Source organism: Phascolarctos cinereus, unplaced genomic scaffold (assembly GCF_003287225.1).
Source record: "Phascolarctos cinereus isolate Bilbo 61053 unplaced genomic scaffold, phaCin_HiC Scaffold_3;HRSCAF=262, whole genome shotgun sequence".
NCBI classification, from domain to species: domain Eukaryota; kingdom Metazoa; phylum Chordata; class Mammalia; order Diprotodontia; family Phascolarctidae; genus Phascolarctos; species Phascolarctos cinereus.
The window spans coordinates 107,157,595-107,174,607 of record NW_027555736.1 but is presented as its reverse complement, the minus strand read 5'-3'; the positions used below and the strand labels follow the sequence as shown (position 1 = coordinate 107,174,607).

Genomic DNA, 17,013 nt, shown 5'->3' with positions numbered 1-17,013 from the left:
AGCCAGGATTTAAATACAGATACTCTCATTGCAAGGCTAGCACTCTCCATTATAGCACATTACCTCTCTGAAGTCTATGTAATAACCATAATGGAAACTCTTGGACCCCACATAACACTTTAAGTGCCCTTTGTAATGATCCTTTAACAGTTTCTAGTGCAGGGAATCTATGCCAGTGTCTGATCCCTCTATTAGGCCATATCAGTGCAGGAACTATTTCATATCTAAACTTTTTAATCTTCCCTAGAACGGTGTTCTATACTCAATAAATGTTTAACTGAAAGAGTGGATTCTATGAGAATCTGTACTTCCTTTTATGTATCTGTATATTATTTCCTTTTAGTTTTGCTAAAGGGAAGGACTCCCATTCTAGAATTGTAGGGTTTGATTAAAGAAAAAAGATCTGTGTCCATCTTATCCTGCATGATTTTATAGACTTGGTTAATAACCCTTCTCAGGTTCCATCTTTCCATACTGAGGACATTTTCTTTTCTTTGGTAAATCCCCTATAATCTATGAATACGTTGAATGCTGACCCATCCCACTTTTAGTGACTCTTCCATGCTTCTAATGCTTGGGCTGTGTGCCTATGATTTCTCTCCTCTTAAGAAATGTCTCCATAAGTGGTCTGAGGCAGGAGCGAGATACTGGTTGCAGTTTGGGAGCTCGTGGGATGAAGGAGATAGCCTCATCTAGGAGATCTAAAGGGTGGAGATAGTCCCCTGGGAAAGCTAGTGGTATGAATAGGAAGACCCAGCTAGTATTGTCTTCTGAGAGGAGATGCTCCCTGCAATTGGGGAGCCCCAGACTGATGGGGCAGAGACTTCCAGAATTCGGGGGTGAAGGATGTTTGGAAAGAAAGAGGGAGAGGGAACCACAGGATCGTGGCAAATCATAGGCAGAATGACTATATAGTAGGATGTGCGATGTTGAGGCGATGGTCAAGGTTGGTTTGGAGGTGGGAATGCCAAAGTCACTTATCTGCGGACCTCGGTGCTAGGCTAAATGGGCTGGCGGGGAGCCAGGCTGCTCCTTGTTAAAGGAGAGGGCACACAGCTTCCGCCTGCGGTCTTGGTCCTCCAGGTCCTTTGGCCAGAGACACCACGCAGCCCCAGCCACTGCGCTGCTGCAGTGCGATTCTCCATCGCCCCACTCTCTCCCCTCCCCACCAAACCTCACCCCACCACTGTCACTCACCACTCCCAGCTCTCCTTTCTCCATGGACCTTCCCTTTCCATGGTTCCCGGCGAACGCCCCGCCTCTAACGCTTCCCTCCCAGCCCCGCCTCCAGTGGCTTATAACCCGGGTGCTCAGAGCCCCATCAGCCTAGTCTTTTGCTCGGTACCCTCGCTGTCACCTGCAAGATGAGCTTTAGCTCAGACCATTATCTTTGCTCCTCCTCCTACAGGAAGGTGTTTGGGGATGGCTCACGCCTTTCCTCGCGTTTCGGGGGCAGCGGTGGCGGGAGCTTCAGGTCACAGTCTCTGTCCCGGTGCAATGTTCCCTCGTCGGGTGCCTGTTCCGCCTCCTCTTCTCTGGGGCTGGGGCTGAGCTACCGCCGGACTGGGGCCGACAGCTTGGACCTGAGCCAGGCAGCAGCTCGCAACAACGAGTACAAGATCATCCGCACCAACGAGAAAGAGCAGCTGCAGGGCCTCAACGACCGCTTTGCAGTGTTCATCGAAAAGGTGCACCAGCTGGAGACCCAGAACCGTGCGCTTGAGGCTGAGCTGGCGGCATTGCGGCAGCGCCACGCCGAGCCGTCGCGCGTTGGCGAGCTGTTTCAGCGCGAGCTGCGGGAGCTCCGCACGCAGCTTGAGGAGGCTAGCTCCGCGCGGACTCAGGCGCTGCTGGAGCGGGACGGGCTGGCCGAGGAGGTGCAGCGGTTGCGGGCGCGTTGCGAGGAGGAGAGCCGCGGAAGAGAAGGCGCGGAACGCGCCCTGAAGGCGCAGCAGCGAGATGTGGACGGCGCCACCTTGGCACGGCTGGACCTGGAGAAGAAGGTGGAGGCGCTATTAGATGAATTGGCCTTCCTACGGCAAGTGCACGAGGAGGAAGTGTCTGAGCTTCTGGCGACGCTGCAGGCATCGTCCCAGGCCTCGGCTGAGGTGGACATGACCGTGGCCAAGCCAGATCTGACCTCGGCGCTGCGGGAGATCCGTGCCCAGTACGAGTCTCTGGCCGCCAAGAACCTACAATCCGCTGAGGAGTGGTACAAGTCTAAATTCGCCAACTTGAACGAGCAAGCGGCGCGCAGCACCGAAGCCATCCGAGCCAGCCGCGAGGAGATTCACGAGTACCGACGCCAGCTGCAGGCACGCACCATCGAAATCGAAGGGCTCAGAGGTGCCAATGAATCCCTGGAAAGGCAGATCCTGGAGATGGAGGAAAGGCATAGTGCTGAGGTAGCTGGTTTTCAGGTAAGTAGTGGCGGACTACATACTTCACTAGTGACGCTTGCCTGAGTGAAAGTGGAGGTCCATTAACATTGGCTTGTGCTTGTACCTTGGGCGACTGAAAGGTCCCCTATCCAAGTGATTGATCCTAATCCTCCTTTTGAAAGTCCAGCTCTTCTCCTTGACCCCTCCCAAAATGGACATTGTCACATAATAATAGAGAGGAGCAGCTTTCCTTTTCCTCTAGTATTGATTTTCGGAAAAATAAGATGGATTAAAAAACTAAGCTAACAGCCTACCACACCCTTCTCCCAGCGTAGACAAAGTGATTATATTAAAGAAGAGGTGGGGATGAAAAGCGAACAGAGTAATTGATCTATTCACTTTCCTTTGCCTTTCACATTCCTAGAGTCCGGGTCCCAGTTTCTGCCTCTGGAGCGGCTAAGAGTCTGTACGGAGGCTTGAGATCTATAGGTTAAAAGGCAAAGAGGCGACGGCTGCTGTCCATGGTGCTGTGCCAGTCTTAACCCCTTTAGATTTTCCCTGTCTCTAAGCAATGATAGATTTCCCTCTATCATTCACCAGTGGTGCTTTGGATATGGCTCTCTAGACAATTGCCTTTTCCCCTTCCCATCCCCTAAACCCCCAGCTGTATATTCTTGGCCACCTGAGGTCGTTCATGGGAGTCATAAAATTTTTCTTTTGTTTGGTGCTTTTACAGAAACCTTTCTTTGCACAGGCACAGTGAGATTCTGTTTTAAAACACCCTTTCCCCTGACTTTTACTTATTTGTTTATTTATTGGTTGATTGTTGTAGCTCAGGAGCTGAACTACAGAGGCTGGGGCTTCTTTGTTGTAGAGCAGTTGTAGGCATTTGCTTCTTCCTCTTCACCTGTCTTTATGCTCCTGAAAAGATATTTCCTATTTGTTCCTCCCCCACCCCCAGCAAACAATGGCTACTGCATCTTCAGATTTGCTGTGGGATGTGTCTGGTTGACCAGGAAAGGGACAAAAGGCAGCAGTATGGAGGCAGGGAGGAGAAAAGTACTAGCAAAGAATGGTAATTCTGTGACTTTACTTAGGGGCACAATACAGCCTCAATAATTTGGCCTCCACCAATTCATAAATTTGGGATAATTCACCCTGCTTTGGATTGAATTTTGCACCTTTACACTGTTTATGAAGAAAGTGTTTGAGAAAAATGATTTGTGCAAATAAGGTGGGAGCCATTTATCTGAAGAGTACAAACTGTTTTTAAGGTCTTTGAAACAATGTCTGCAAACATGCTACTACTTTCCAATGGATCTTTATTTATTCAATGCATGTAAAGTGAATTATTTATGTTAAAATGTAAATTATTATTGTCATTTTTTCAAGCAGGTCTGGAGAGTATCTCTATTTTATCTTTCACTAGTAATTTCTGTGAATACATAAAAATAGTTGAACTGCATCACAAAATCCTAAAACCCAAGCTTTCTACTAAATATCTGGCTCTGTTCCCAGCCATTCTAAATTCATGAAGTGCTACTATAACTGGAGTCTAGACAGCATTTCTTCTTCCTAGATTCTAGGGAGAAGGACTAGGTGACCCCTGAAAGTCTAGCTTTGTTACTCTATGAAAGGGAGGTGCCCAGGCTAGCATAATTTTAAGACACTTGTCCTCTCTGTTTGGTACCACGGTATCCTTGTTGGCTAGCATAGCATACAGTTTTTCCTTCCTTGGCCTGGTGGTGGAGGGAAAGAGGAAGGGGTGGTATTTATGATGCTTGCTTGTCTGTTTTGCTTTGAAAGGCTTTCAGGGTCACACAATAGCATGGGCAGCCAGACCTGGGTCTGCAGAAAAAAATGCGGCATCTGCAGCTCTGCAGTGCTGCACCCCACCCCACCCCTCCTCCCTCTGCCCCAGCAATTCCTTTCAGGACTAAGTGGAATGGCTCATGGGAGTGGAGTGAGATATTAAGACGGACAGTCCTGAGCTATTTCATTTTTCTTGGGTGTGGCTCATAGGCCCACCTGGTGTCCCAGGAGGGCTGAAGCTGCTGGCTATTGCTTTGGCCAAGAAGCAATAATATCTTCTTTCTCAAGAAATTTCATAACAGGTCAAGTCAAAGCACCATGATTTCCTCACTAAGATTCAACTATCCTGTATATATATTTTTCTTTTTCTCCCCCACTGCAGAAGAAAGGATGCCATTGCTTTTTCTTCTGCTTCAAAGAAGAGCCAACCAATCAGTGTATTTTCCAGCAGCCTAATGCACATCTTACTTTATAAGCTTGTCCTTACATAGAGGTAGGGGAAGGACACAAAAACAAAGTTAACAACTATACAGTGAACCCTGCTGTACATTCAGCACCATGCTAGACATAAGGGAAAAAGAAGTATTAGGTCATGATCTCTGTATTATAATTGTGGAGACAAAAATTATACATATGAAACAAAGAATAACTCAAGATGACATAATCAAGTGAACAATGGTATGACACAAACTAGGAGTGGTGGGGTAGCTCAAGGGAGGGAAGGATCATTGTTATTAAGGCATGTCACAAGTCAAATGCAACCACCTCTTTTCCTTAAGAAGCATTCCCATTCATTGCAGAGGGGAATTCCAATCCCTGTATCATTTCTCCCATTTTCTTCACATTGTTGGAATGAATGCAGAGCCTTATGGAAGAGCAAAGGGAATATGTTCTCAGTTAGACCTCAGTGACCCAGCCCAATAATGAAAAGGCAACCACAGGTCTTTGAGAGGTGAAGTTGCTTCCTTGAAAGACTTTGCTGATTCTTCTTATTTCATAGTCTCTGGGGGGGAAATGTAATGGCTGCTGTGCTCTCACCAGAATGAAACTGGAGCTTAGCCTAATTAAATTGTATGTGGGGTCTATCCACTGAAAGTGATAGGGCGGGGTGAGGGAGAAGTGGCAGCATGTAAATATAGAGCCAGAGAAATCTAGCTTTGAAATTACAAGCTAGGACAGAGGATTTGTTTGTTTTCTGCTTACTCATGGACCTTTGTTCTACTTAATTCCATTGCCTGAATCACCCAAAGTGATCTTTTACATTTAGAAATCCCCTTATTCTTATACTCTGGATATACCTTACCCTTTGTTTCTGGAAAACAAAGGAAGAAAGGAGAGTTCTTTTCCAAAAGGACGTATCCTCCTTGTCCTCAATTCATTACTTATGGCTTAGGGAGACATCATTTACAGAATGACAGCTCTTATCTGACCAAGGTGTGGCCTCAACAGAAGCTGAGAATGATATCCCAAATAAATAGAGATGTCTCTTGTTGCTTTTTCCTCCTTTTCACCATCATCCCCTTTCTCTGTTTTATTCACCTTCCAGCCTCTAGCTTTCAGTGCTGATATCAATGACTTTAAAAAGAGGTTTTTTAAGGTGATATAAAATCTTCCATTCGAAGCTCCACAGCCCAAGGGAGCAGACTACCAAAATTACACAATAGTTTTTCATGTGGGTAACACTATCTTATTCGGGATAAGTGCTGAGTTATCTTCATGGTATTTTTAAAAATCTATTCAAGCATAAATAGGAAACTAAGAAGAGGGAAGAAGAGAGAGTCAGATCAACTGTCAAAAGCACTTCCTGCTACTGAGAGCGAAACTTCACCTTTTATCATAACCTAAGCCTCTACAAATAAGTAGACCACTTGATGCAAATTAAAGTTACTAACCCTAACTCCCACTTCTACCTTCAAATGATGCGTCAACCTCACCTATAGAGAAAGTACAGCTGACAAATAGGTAGGGAGCAAAAAAAGTCCATGAAAAGCCAAAATAGATGTCACAGAAAGCTCACAGTTTATACACTATAATTCATACACTGACATGTTCCCAAATTTCCTACAACCTTCTTATGCTTTACATACAATATCTGATTCCAAAGCCTATAACAGATTAGGAAAAAGCAAGTGATCATGCTACCACATCCTGACAGAGAAGCGATGGACTAGATGCAGACTGAGACATTTTTTTTTTGGACAAGGACAATGCTCTTATTAACAAAGAAGTGAAGTTAAGCAAAACATGCCAGTACTTTGATGATGTCTAAACAGCATATCTCTCATTATGTGTCTGTTTTCTACTACTTTACTGCAGGAAGGCAGGTGACTCAATGGACTGGAAAACCCATCTTTGTGGGTTCAAATCTGACCTCAGAACACATGCTAGCTGTGTGACCCTGAGCAAGTCACTTAACCCTGTTTGCCCCAATCTTCCCATCTGTAAGATGAGCTGGAAAAGGAAATGGCAAACCACTTCAGTATCTTTGCCAAGAAAACCCCAAAGAGGATCACAAAGAGTCAGTCACAACTGTAAATGACTCAACAACAACATGGCAGGAAAGGCTATAGGCCTCTAGAGTTCATTGGTGAATGCGTAAATATTGTCATGGTTGTTATGCATATAGTTCACCTGGTTCTGCTTACTTTGCTCTGCATTAGTTCCTTTTAGTCTCCCCAAATTTCTTTAAATTCCTCATATTAATCATTTCTTACTCTAGTATTTTGATGGATCATGGTATCTCATTGATGTATCTACTCCTTTAGTTAATGCCAATTACAACCCATCCATGCCAGCCCATCCTGTTCAACACAACCACACATACCCATAAAAGACACTCCCCCTGCCATGATGTTCTAGGGGCTTTCCTTATCTTGACATTACATAGATACTAATGAAGATTGTCCTGTTATCCCTTGCTCTTGTTTTGTGATTAGCACATCTCTTTTGTAGTCAGCTCTTTCTTTAATGACCTTTAAACCACTTTTCCAGCATCATTTATTTGTTGTAATGTATTGCAATCTGCTTACATCCACCATGTGCTTTCCCGTCACCCTTTGAGTGATTATCACCTTCAGTTCTTTAAAAACCATGATATTCCATGGCACAACAATATGTTACTAGAAGAATATTAGTATTAAAAAGATGGTCTTTGTTTCATGGAGAAGCTTGAAGTAGTGGTAGTGGAGTTATTTAAAAAATTATTCAATTTCCCAAGGCAGTCTATATCACTTTCCTTCATCTTTTCAATTCTGGACTTAGTTCATCATATATTTGTAATATCTGTGCAAGATATGTGTGTGTGTGTGTGCTCACACACTCATGTGGGTGTGCATGTGTGTGCACACTTCAATGGACAAGCTCTATGGATTGTCATTTTCCACATCACAATCTGGATAAAAGACATTCTTCATCCACTTGATTTTCCCTGTGTTAATAGTTAAATCAGATTTGTGTGTGTGTGTGTGTGATTATAGATCTCATTTATTAAGTTCTACAATGTTTTGGGACTTGATCCAGTATCATTTATAAATAAAAGCATCTGAAGGATCTCATCATCTGTAGAAGACCCTTTCTATCTCTATATCTATGACCTCTCTGCTTTTTCAGATGTCTTAAGAAACCAGTCCTCAAAAGCTTCAAAATGGATCTCTTCTATGGTATACTTGATTTAGTCCAGCTGTTTTCCCCATCTTTATTTTCTTCAGTGTGATTCCCACTTCTCAGACAACACCTCATTGTTTCTTTCAGCATAATAACGATGTCATTTTGGTTCCCTTTGAGAATGAAGGACAATGACCATCCAACCAACCATTCTATTATATTCACGGACCACAGTTTGTTCATCTGCTCCCTGATTGATGGGTAACCACTTTGTTTCTAGTTTTTGGAACCTCAAAAAGTGTTGCTTATGGATATTTTTGTGTATATAGTATCTTCCCTTCTATCTTTTTACTTACTTTGGGCATATGCCTAGTAGTGATATCGCTGGGTCATAGAGTATAGTTAAATAATTGTAAATCAACATATAGAATGACTGGACCACTTCACAGCTCTACTAACAATATGTTAGAATGACTGTGTTCCCACAGCCCTTCCAACGTGGCTTACATTGTCTTTAACATGCAAGCTCTCATTTGACTTTATGATAGATAAAGATATATACCTTTGGTTCCAGTTCTGTTGTGAAATGGTGCCTATGGTGAGAATGTTTTATCCTTGTATATAATATTCACTTTTGACTAAGAGAGACTGCCATTAGATTAATATATTTTAATTTTTTAAAAGATAATTTTCTTTGAAAGTCCTACAGTGGGAGAAAAATCCAATAAAACCCAGTGCAACCATATAATTAGTCAACTAATCACATTAATAATCATATTAAATATATAAAATACAATATATTTATGTAATATAATTATATAATATGATAATTATTTATAATAATTATTAATAAATAATCATATTAAACCTACAAATCATATAAAATAACTAATCATATTAAATATATATATATATATATATATATATACTTTAAGAAAATGTTACTCTTTACCTCCTATGGTCTCCCTTTTATATGTATAGATATAATATTTTTGAGTGTTTTTTATGTTGTTATAATGGATGTATAGTGGATGTTGTCCTAATAATACTTTTTTTTGCTTTGCATCATTATGTCTCTTTCCATATTTCTTTGAATTCCTCAAATCTGTCATTTAAATAGAGGAATAAAATTTTTATCATTTTTATTTTTCATCAATTAAATTTTTAAAATTTATTTTAATGTTCATTTTTTTAAAAATGTTGAATTCTCTCCAGTCTTTCCCCAACCCATTGAGAAAGCAAGCAATATAATATCAATCATAAATGTGGAGTCAAACAAAACATATTTCCATATTACCCATATTGCAAAAAAAAAGCAAGGAAGTGAAAAAAAATTCATTATTTTTATGTACCATGATTGGTTTAACCATTTCCTATAGATAATTTTTTTTTTGAAGAAAATGAGGGGGAAAGTTATGGGGAACCAAAGTAGCACAGTGTACTGGGTTGAGATTTCTAATCTCAGCACTGTCACTAATTGTGACCTTTGAGAAGTCACTTGACCTCTCTGAACTGCTAGTTCTTCCTCTGCAAAATGAGAGGGGTTGGATTCAATAGCTTTCCAGCAATAACATTCTGATATTTATATCCCCATACTATCCAGAACTTTTTCTGTATGAATGAGATTTCTAGATAGCCAAGGTAGGATTTACCCTTTTAGTAGGTAGCTTTAATCTGAGGTTTTCAAAGCACCTTAAATATACAAAGGCATCTTATTTCCTGTTTTGAAAAGAGAAAAGGGGAAGCAGAAGAGAAACTTATCTCAGAATATTTTGGAAAGCTGTGGCAAAGATGGAGCAGTGGATAGCATGTTGGACCTGGAGTCAGAAGGACCGGAATTCAAATACAGCCTCAGACACTTACTATGTGACCCTGGGCAAATAATTTAACCCTGTTTGCCTCAGTTTCCTCATCTGTAAAATGAGCTGGGGAAGGAAATAGCAAATTACTCCAGTATCTTTGCCAAGAAAGCCCCAAATGGAGTTAAAGAGTGTAACACAACTAATTAACAACAACAACAAAAAAAGGCAAGCCAAAAATCACAGTCCTGAGTCTTCCATTTCAGACTAACCATGAAACGATCAGGTTGTTTTTTTCCCCCCTCACATGATTTTCATTTCAGAAAAGGACCTATATAGCTATTTCTTCAGCTTTGGTGGTATCAGTCTAAATCCATCATGTCACTTTCAGTAGCACCTTGAAATAAAATGCCCAGTGCCTTCCAGGAGTCTTCCTTGCTTTGTCTCCCATGATTCTTTAATGATTTTAGAGCATTCTTTTTTTGGCTTCTAAGTAATTGGTATTTCTCCCCACTTACTTTTAAAGGCTTATTGTTGATTGTTCTTATCCCTATTGGCCATCAAGGTCTATTCTCTGCTGAGTTCTATTGTTTATAAAATAGTAAGTGGTGTAATTTAAATTCTTTCTGCTGTTTCTTAGAGTTTGAAGGTTTGTATTTCTTGCAGCATCAACTATGTTTTTCATCACCAAAGCTGGCTTTGTTGAACTTAGGACCGAGCAGTAGGAGAAGTGAGTCTACCCATCAAATGTAGCATAGTATAGCTTAGATATCTCATGCACTGACCTGCATCACTGTTTTCGGTAAAATAATACTCAGTCTGTTGAATCTTCCATGTCTCTTAAACCACTGATGGAGCCACTGACAGTTGTCTTGACTTTTGTCTTGCCCCTGGACTCTGATGATTCTGGAGGAGAGAATGAGGCTGATGACTGCGCAGCTCTGCCTCATTTAAATCCAATTCACACACAAGTCAAGACATCACCCTTGTGATGTCATTGGTCCTCTTCGAGAGCAAAGGATGAACAACAAATAAGCAGCAACAGGCCACTGATACAATTATATGAGGTTAGTGACCTCAAATATCCAGCAATATCATGAACAACAAATTCAAAGTTTCTTTCTGGGCCTAGACTTGTAATTAGAAGAATTTGGAGTAGGACCCTAGACATTTAAAAAATATATATCGATTCAGTTTTAGTATTTAGCTAAAAAAAGCTTTTCTATTCCATTCTTGACTCTTTTGACCAACTGAATAAAAGGCTTTTAGTAAAGATATTCTATAGCAGCTGTTGGGAAATGATTGTAAGGAAATCAAAACGTGAAAAAGATACAGGGCATCCTGGCTAGCCTTGTTGTCTTTCTGTCCCACTCTTATCCCAGTAGGAATTTCTTGATTCTGAATCCTTGATGGAGATGTGGGGGTAGAGAAAGGATATGTGATTATTAGATCTTTATTTTTCCTGCTAGAATGTAAGCTCCACGAGGGCAAGGACCATGCCTTAAAACTTTATATTTCTCCTTGGATCTAGAATAATGCACAGAATAAGCTCCTTTTTAAAAAACAAATTTTATTGATGTATTTTATTTTTACATTACTTAAATTTTCCCCTGGATCTCTCCTTCCTTGTTTTCCCAGACAGGCATCCCCTATAACAAAGAATTTCAGAGTAAACTTTTAATCAGTGCTTGTTGAACGAATGGATGGATGTAATGTAATGAGACAAGCCAGGAGTGGGACAATCCATAGCTGATATTGTGAATTTCCACAGTGACCAGAATCATACACCAGGTGGGAGTACCATTGACTTTAGGCTGGCTTGGGCTAATTGGTCAGGACTTCTCTTTTGCAGGATAGCATTGGACAACTAGAGAATGATCTGAGGAACACAAAGAGTGAGATGGCTCGCCACCTGCGGGAGTACCAGGATCTGCTCAATGTCAAAATGGCTCTGGATATTGAGATTGCTGCTTACAGGTAATGCCCAGCTCATAGCCAGTGCTGTTTAAGGCCACTGCTTAGAGTGCCCTAGGTCACCAGAAGCATGGAATCAATGCGGATACTTGATTATATTCTCTCTTTCTGTTGGCTAAGTTAATATATAACAATACCAACAGTCCTAATGAAATATTTTTGGGTGGCCTATACCTCTGTCTCTGCATCGCCTTAAGTCTAATCTATTCTAGTCATGCCATTCTAGTCCTTGTAATAGATGTAAGTAGGCAAAAAAAATTCCCACATTGTCCATGTCCAGAAAATAGTGTCTCATTCAGCACCCTGGGTCTATCACCTCTATGTGGGAACATGAATAACATTTTTCATCATGAGTCTTCTGGAATTGTAATTGATTGCTGCATTATCAGAGTCTTAAGTCTTTCAAAGTTGTCTTTACAATTTTGTTATTGTATAAATTGTTCTCCTCATTCTATTCATTTCATTCTACATCAGTTCATACAAGTCTTCACAGGCTTCTCTGAAACTCTAACTTTAATAATTTCTTATCATAATAATAATAATAATAATAACAACAACAACTAGCATTTATATAGCACCTGCAACGTGTCTGGAAATGTTATCTCATTTGATCCTCACAACAACCCTGGGAGGTAGGTGCTTTTGTTACCCCCATTTTATAGTTGAGAAAACTGAGGCAACCAGAAGTTAAATGACTTGTCCAAAGTGAGAGAGCTATTAAGTGTCTGAGGCTGGAGTTGAATTCAGGTCTTCCTGACTCCAGGCCTAGAGTTCTGTCCATTGTGCCACATATCTCTCTCCTCGTGGCACAACAATATTCCATTGTATTCATACATATTTTGTTCAGCCATTCCCCAATCGATGGTTACCTTCTTAGTTTCCATTTCTTTGCCACCATAAATCTTCTGTGTCTTCAGATTCTGGTTCAGCAAATAATTGTGAGACTTTATGTTAGGAAAGTGGAAAAAGATGTTAATAAAAAAATAATCTCTACCCTTAAATAGTTTATAGTTTAGTTGGGGAGACAGAGAACATTTATAATTAACTATGATACAAAATACATTTTTTTCAAGTATATAGTCCTGACTTTGAGTCAGGAAACCAAATCCAATTAGACCTTTTCTGAATGTCTTGGGGTTGGTGGTTTGACCTCTCAGTGACATTTTCTGCTAATCCTTCTCTCTGTTGCATTCACAGGAAGCTGCTAGAAGGTGAAGAGACCCGATTCAGCACCAGTGGAATGACCATTTCGGGGCTGAATCCACCTCCTAATCCTGGTTATTTGGTATCATCCAGAATGTTTAGTTCAACTGCCTCAAAAGGGTCACCTCCTATGTTGTCTAAGAAAGAGGAGAAGGAGGAGGAAGCTTCTAAAGTGGCCTCCAAGAAGGCTTCTCAGATAGAGGAGAGCTTTGCAGAAATAATGGAGGAAACCATAATCTCTACTAAGAAAACCGAAAAACCAAACCTAGAAGAAGTCACCATTTCAAGCCAAAAAATATAGTCAGTGCTTAAAACAAACAAACAACAACAACAAAAACCCCCCAACCCTTAAATAGATAAGAAACTAATACTTAAGAGGGAATAATATGCATTTGACCTTTTAAATAGCTTTTTTTTCCCAAACCAAACACCTGTTACATACTATAAAATCTCTCCAGGCTTTAGTCTCATTTTCAATACTCAATTTTCTCTCAAGCAAGAAAAACTCACTTAGAAGCAGCAGCCTAACCTGTTAGGAGCCAACTATGGTCCTGGAGCAATCACAGAGAAGTTACCCAATATTATGCCCTTCTCATTCAGGCAGACAGATGATTCTGAACCAGAGAAGGTGTCACCTGAGGTGCTAAATCTTCTGTGATCATTGTCATTTGCTGTGGGCTAAAATTAAGTCCTATGTACGCTCACCAGCCTCCGCCCACACCCAGTTCACTCATGCTCCTTAGACACATAACAAATCACTGCCAAAGATGAATCAACCTGCCCACATCCTAGGTAAAGGCTGCTTAAAGCTGCTTGATACAGTGTGAACGTTGGCTCCTCGGGTGCTGCTCCAGCTCATCTTCATTCAGAAAAAATAAAAGGCCAGTTAATATTCTTCCCTTTTAAACAATTTCAGGATTTTCGAAAAAGAAAAAGTTTGCCCCTGCAGCCCACTGTGCCCAGTGGGTGACTAGATGCATGGTGGTCATTTCTGTGATATATGTGATGACTTCTCATGACCATTTCACGTCATCTAACATGTTGTAGTTAAGAAAGGAACTTGGCAATGAATGATGCCTTTTGATAGTTCTCTTCCCCTCACACAAAAAATGCTTATCTTTCCTAGTTTGGTTAGTTTGTGACTCAAATACATGTAGTCGAAAATTCACTCTGTTAGGAGTGTAGCCTTTCACCTCAACTCTAGAAGCACATTAGTAATGATTCTAAGCTGTGAGCAGCCTGATAGATTTAGGATAAACTAGAAGAGACGTATTTCTAAGAATGAAGCAGCTAAGTACTCCATTCATCTGTGATTATTCATTTGTGATGATGTAGCATTAGTCTGCCCATGGTCTCACGAGAAGACATATTGTCCTTTAGATAAAGTCACATTTGTATCTTTCCTTCCTTCCAACCCAGGTTCTAGTGAAGCCTTGTCTATCTATGTTTCCTTATGACCCAAGAGTCTCACTGCAGATTTTATGTAACTGGGCCTCACTACGACACAAAGTACAGTTGAAGGAAACAATACAAATAACTCCTTTTCAGTCAATCAAAACCACCAGCAGATAGAAAAGAGGAAAAAAATGTGAATTTTCCGTTTCTTAAATTGTGCTCCACCAACAAATTGTCTTGACCTTGAATGCAGAGTTTTAGGTGCCCCATTTTCCTGCCTGGAAAGTGGGTCCTAGGTGGCCAACTCATTAAGTCTCCCTAGCGGAGCAGCTTCTGCATCTCACAGCCTTATTTGTGCGGACTGATACCTGCCAAGTATGATGTAGGAAAATAAAGCCCTAGCTGCTTATGATCACTTTCATCGCAGCTGAAGAGTTTTGCTTATCTCTTTTTACACATTTTCACTCCAGGGCTCTGTGGTGATAATTATGGTAGTTGTAGTTTCGCTAAATTTTCCTGTCCTATTAAATTCAAGGATTTAGAATAGTCATTTTTCTTCTCTCCCAACTTCTCCTCCTTCTCCCTTCTGCTGTAAGACACAAGTTAGTAAAAATAATAATTAAAAACCCCCCACACCTGAACTTCACTCTCATAGTCTGTGTTATTTGTGGCGTGTTATTTTGCCGAGGGGAGGGTTATTTTGGTCTGGCGAGACCACACCTTTTTGATTGTCTTCTTGCAATGCAAGCACAGTTCAAACCACAGAGTACTCAGGAACTGGACTTTGGTCTGTATGGACACATTTTGTTTCTCTCTACAAAAGCCCTGACAAACTGTTAACAGCTTCATTAATATCACTACATGCATTAGAAATAATTAAACTCATTCATCTTTCCTCCAAAAAAAACCCACCTATCCTTTGTAATTCCTTATTTCTGTTCAGGGCACTACCAACCTTTCACAGTCACCCAAGTTCATAGCCTGGAAGTTTTCTCTACCCTTCCCTCTCCTTCACTCTCTCTATCCTACTAGTTGCTGAGTCTTGTCCATTCTACCCTTATGACATTTCTTGTACCACCCTACCTCAAGCCCTGATCACCTCTACCCTGTATTACTGTCACGACAGCCTCCTAACTGGACTTCCAGCTTCCAGTCCCTCCCCTCACCAATCCATTTTCCATAGATATGCCAAAATAATCTTCCTAAAGTACAAATTTGACTATGTCACTCCCTGCTCAAGAACTGTCAATGGCTCCCTCTTGCCTCACCTTAGCATATAAAGTCCTTTGTGACTTAGCTCCAAACTGCCTTTCTGGTCTTAGTGTATTCCAGTCAAATTGGCCTATTTGTTATTCTCTGAACTCCCTACCCATCTCCCATCTCTGTGCTTTGCATAGGCTGTCCACCATGCCTGCAGTGTATTCCCTTCTTACCTCTGCCTCTTAAATCTTAGCTTTCTTCAAGACTCAGCTCAGATCCCACATCCTATGGGAGACTTTTTTGATCTCCTTAGTTGTTAGTACCCTCTCTTTCCTTCTCAGATTATCAGTATACTTACATGTTTGCATGATGTGTTTCTCTCCCTCAGTAGAATGTAAGCTCCTTGAGGGCAGTGACTATTTTTCATTTTGTCTTTGTATCTCCAGAACCTTTGCATGTAGTAGGCACTTAATAAATGAAGATTAGACTGTATTGGAGTGGATTGATGAGAGCCATAATATACATCATGCTTCAGAATGCCTTGTCACTGACAAAACCTCAAGCAGAGTGTGGATGATTTCCTTGGGGATGAATGTGATGTCACTTAGAAATAGTGATAGAAAAACAGTAGCTTGGAAAAGGGTGGAATAAGAGCTTGGCTAATTTTGCCTTTTTAGACATTCCTGAGAATGAACATGATTCTAGCAGAAGTCACTGGATAAAAATAGTCCTATAAGGTAAAGGCCTCTATCTCAGAGTCCTTTGTTTAACCCAGACACATGACCTGACTTTGCAGAGTTCAGATGTTGCCTGGGCACACAAATGGAATTTTTTCCCCCCGGCCATTCCAGGATCCAGATGGTGAATATGGAGGTAAATGGATGCCACTCATTATTTGTATTGATAGGTTAAAATAACATTTACGTAGTAGTACTTTAAGGATTATAAAGCATTTTACAGGTTATCTCACTTGATTCTCATAGCAATCCCCTGAGGTAGGTGCTATTATCATTTCCATTTTGCAGAAGGAGAAACTGAGTCTTAGAGAAATCAAATGACTCACCCAGGGTAACACAGCTAGTAAATGTCTGGGGCAGGATTGCACTTACTGACTCTAGGTCCAGCACTCCATCCAGTAGGCAGATAAGTAATAGATCAAAGTCCAGTGATTAGGGCTCTGTACCTGAGTACTAGACTTTGGTCTGTCCCCTAGCTGCCTAGTTACAACTTGGATTTTCTTATTCAAGAGGCAAAGTCTTTGTAGATGTCTTCACTCTCTTAATTTCATGCATCTAAAGAGCATCTGTACACTACTTAAAGAGACTGATGGTAGGGCTAATGAGAAGTTAGATGCATAGTTACATAGTTATTTGTAATTCAAATGCCTTCTGAGAACTTGCTGGACTGGCATATCCTACCACTAAAACAGATTTTGAGAGGACATTGAGGTTGCTGTTTCCGAGAATTATTTGCCCATTGAATCCATCTTTGCCAAGGCCCTTCTCTAATCACATCAATGAAACCTCTGGCAATTGTAACTGCTGACTATGGTTACTTTTTCTCATATTCTTATATCTATTTCCCTAATCTCTCTCCTAATTTCTAGTCTCACATCTCCATCTCAATCTCAAATTGGATGTCCCATT

The 17,013-nt window shown here is 40.9% G+C and overlaps 1 protein-coding gene across 1 annotated transcript; it reads left to right on the top strand.

The window, feature by feature from the left end:
• The first annotated feature begins 1,280 nt into the window (after positions 1 to 1,280).
• INA (internexin neuronal intermediate filament protein alpha) lies at positions 1,281 to 15,859 on the top strand. Its single transcript, XM_020967736.2, has 3 exons — positions 1,281 to 2,420; positions 11,448 to 11,572; positions 12,767 to 15,859. Exons 1-3 carry the CDS (start codon positions 1,365 to 1,367, stop codon positions 13,071 to 13,073), a joined length of 1,488 nt encoding a protein of 495 aa, XP_020823395.1. The 5' UTR covers positions 1,281 to 1,364; the 3' UTR covers positions 13,074 to 15,859.
• Positions 15,860 to 17,013: the final 1,154 nt, after the last annotated feature.

Bases quoted from the DNA above. Each gene is read 5' to 3' on its own strand.
- INA (XM_020967736.2), top strand. From the start codon at position 1,365: ATGAGCTTTAGCTCAGACCATTATCTTTGCTCCTCCTCCTACAGGAAG. The intron at 2,421-11,447 runs GTAAGTAGTGGC...TCTCTTTTGCAG, and splicing joins CTGAGGTAGCTGGTTTTCAG to GATAGCATTGGACAACTAGA. The intron at 11,573-12,766 runs GTAATGCCCAGC...TTGCATTCACAG, and splicing joins ATTGAGATTGCTGCTTACAG to GAAGCTGCTAGAAGGTGAAG.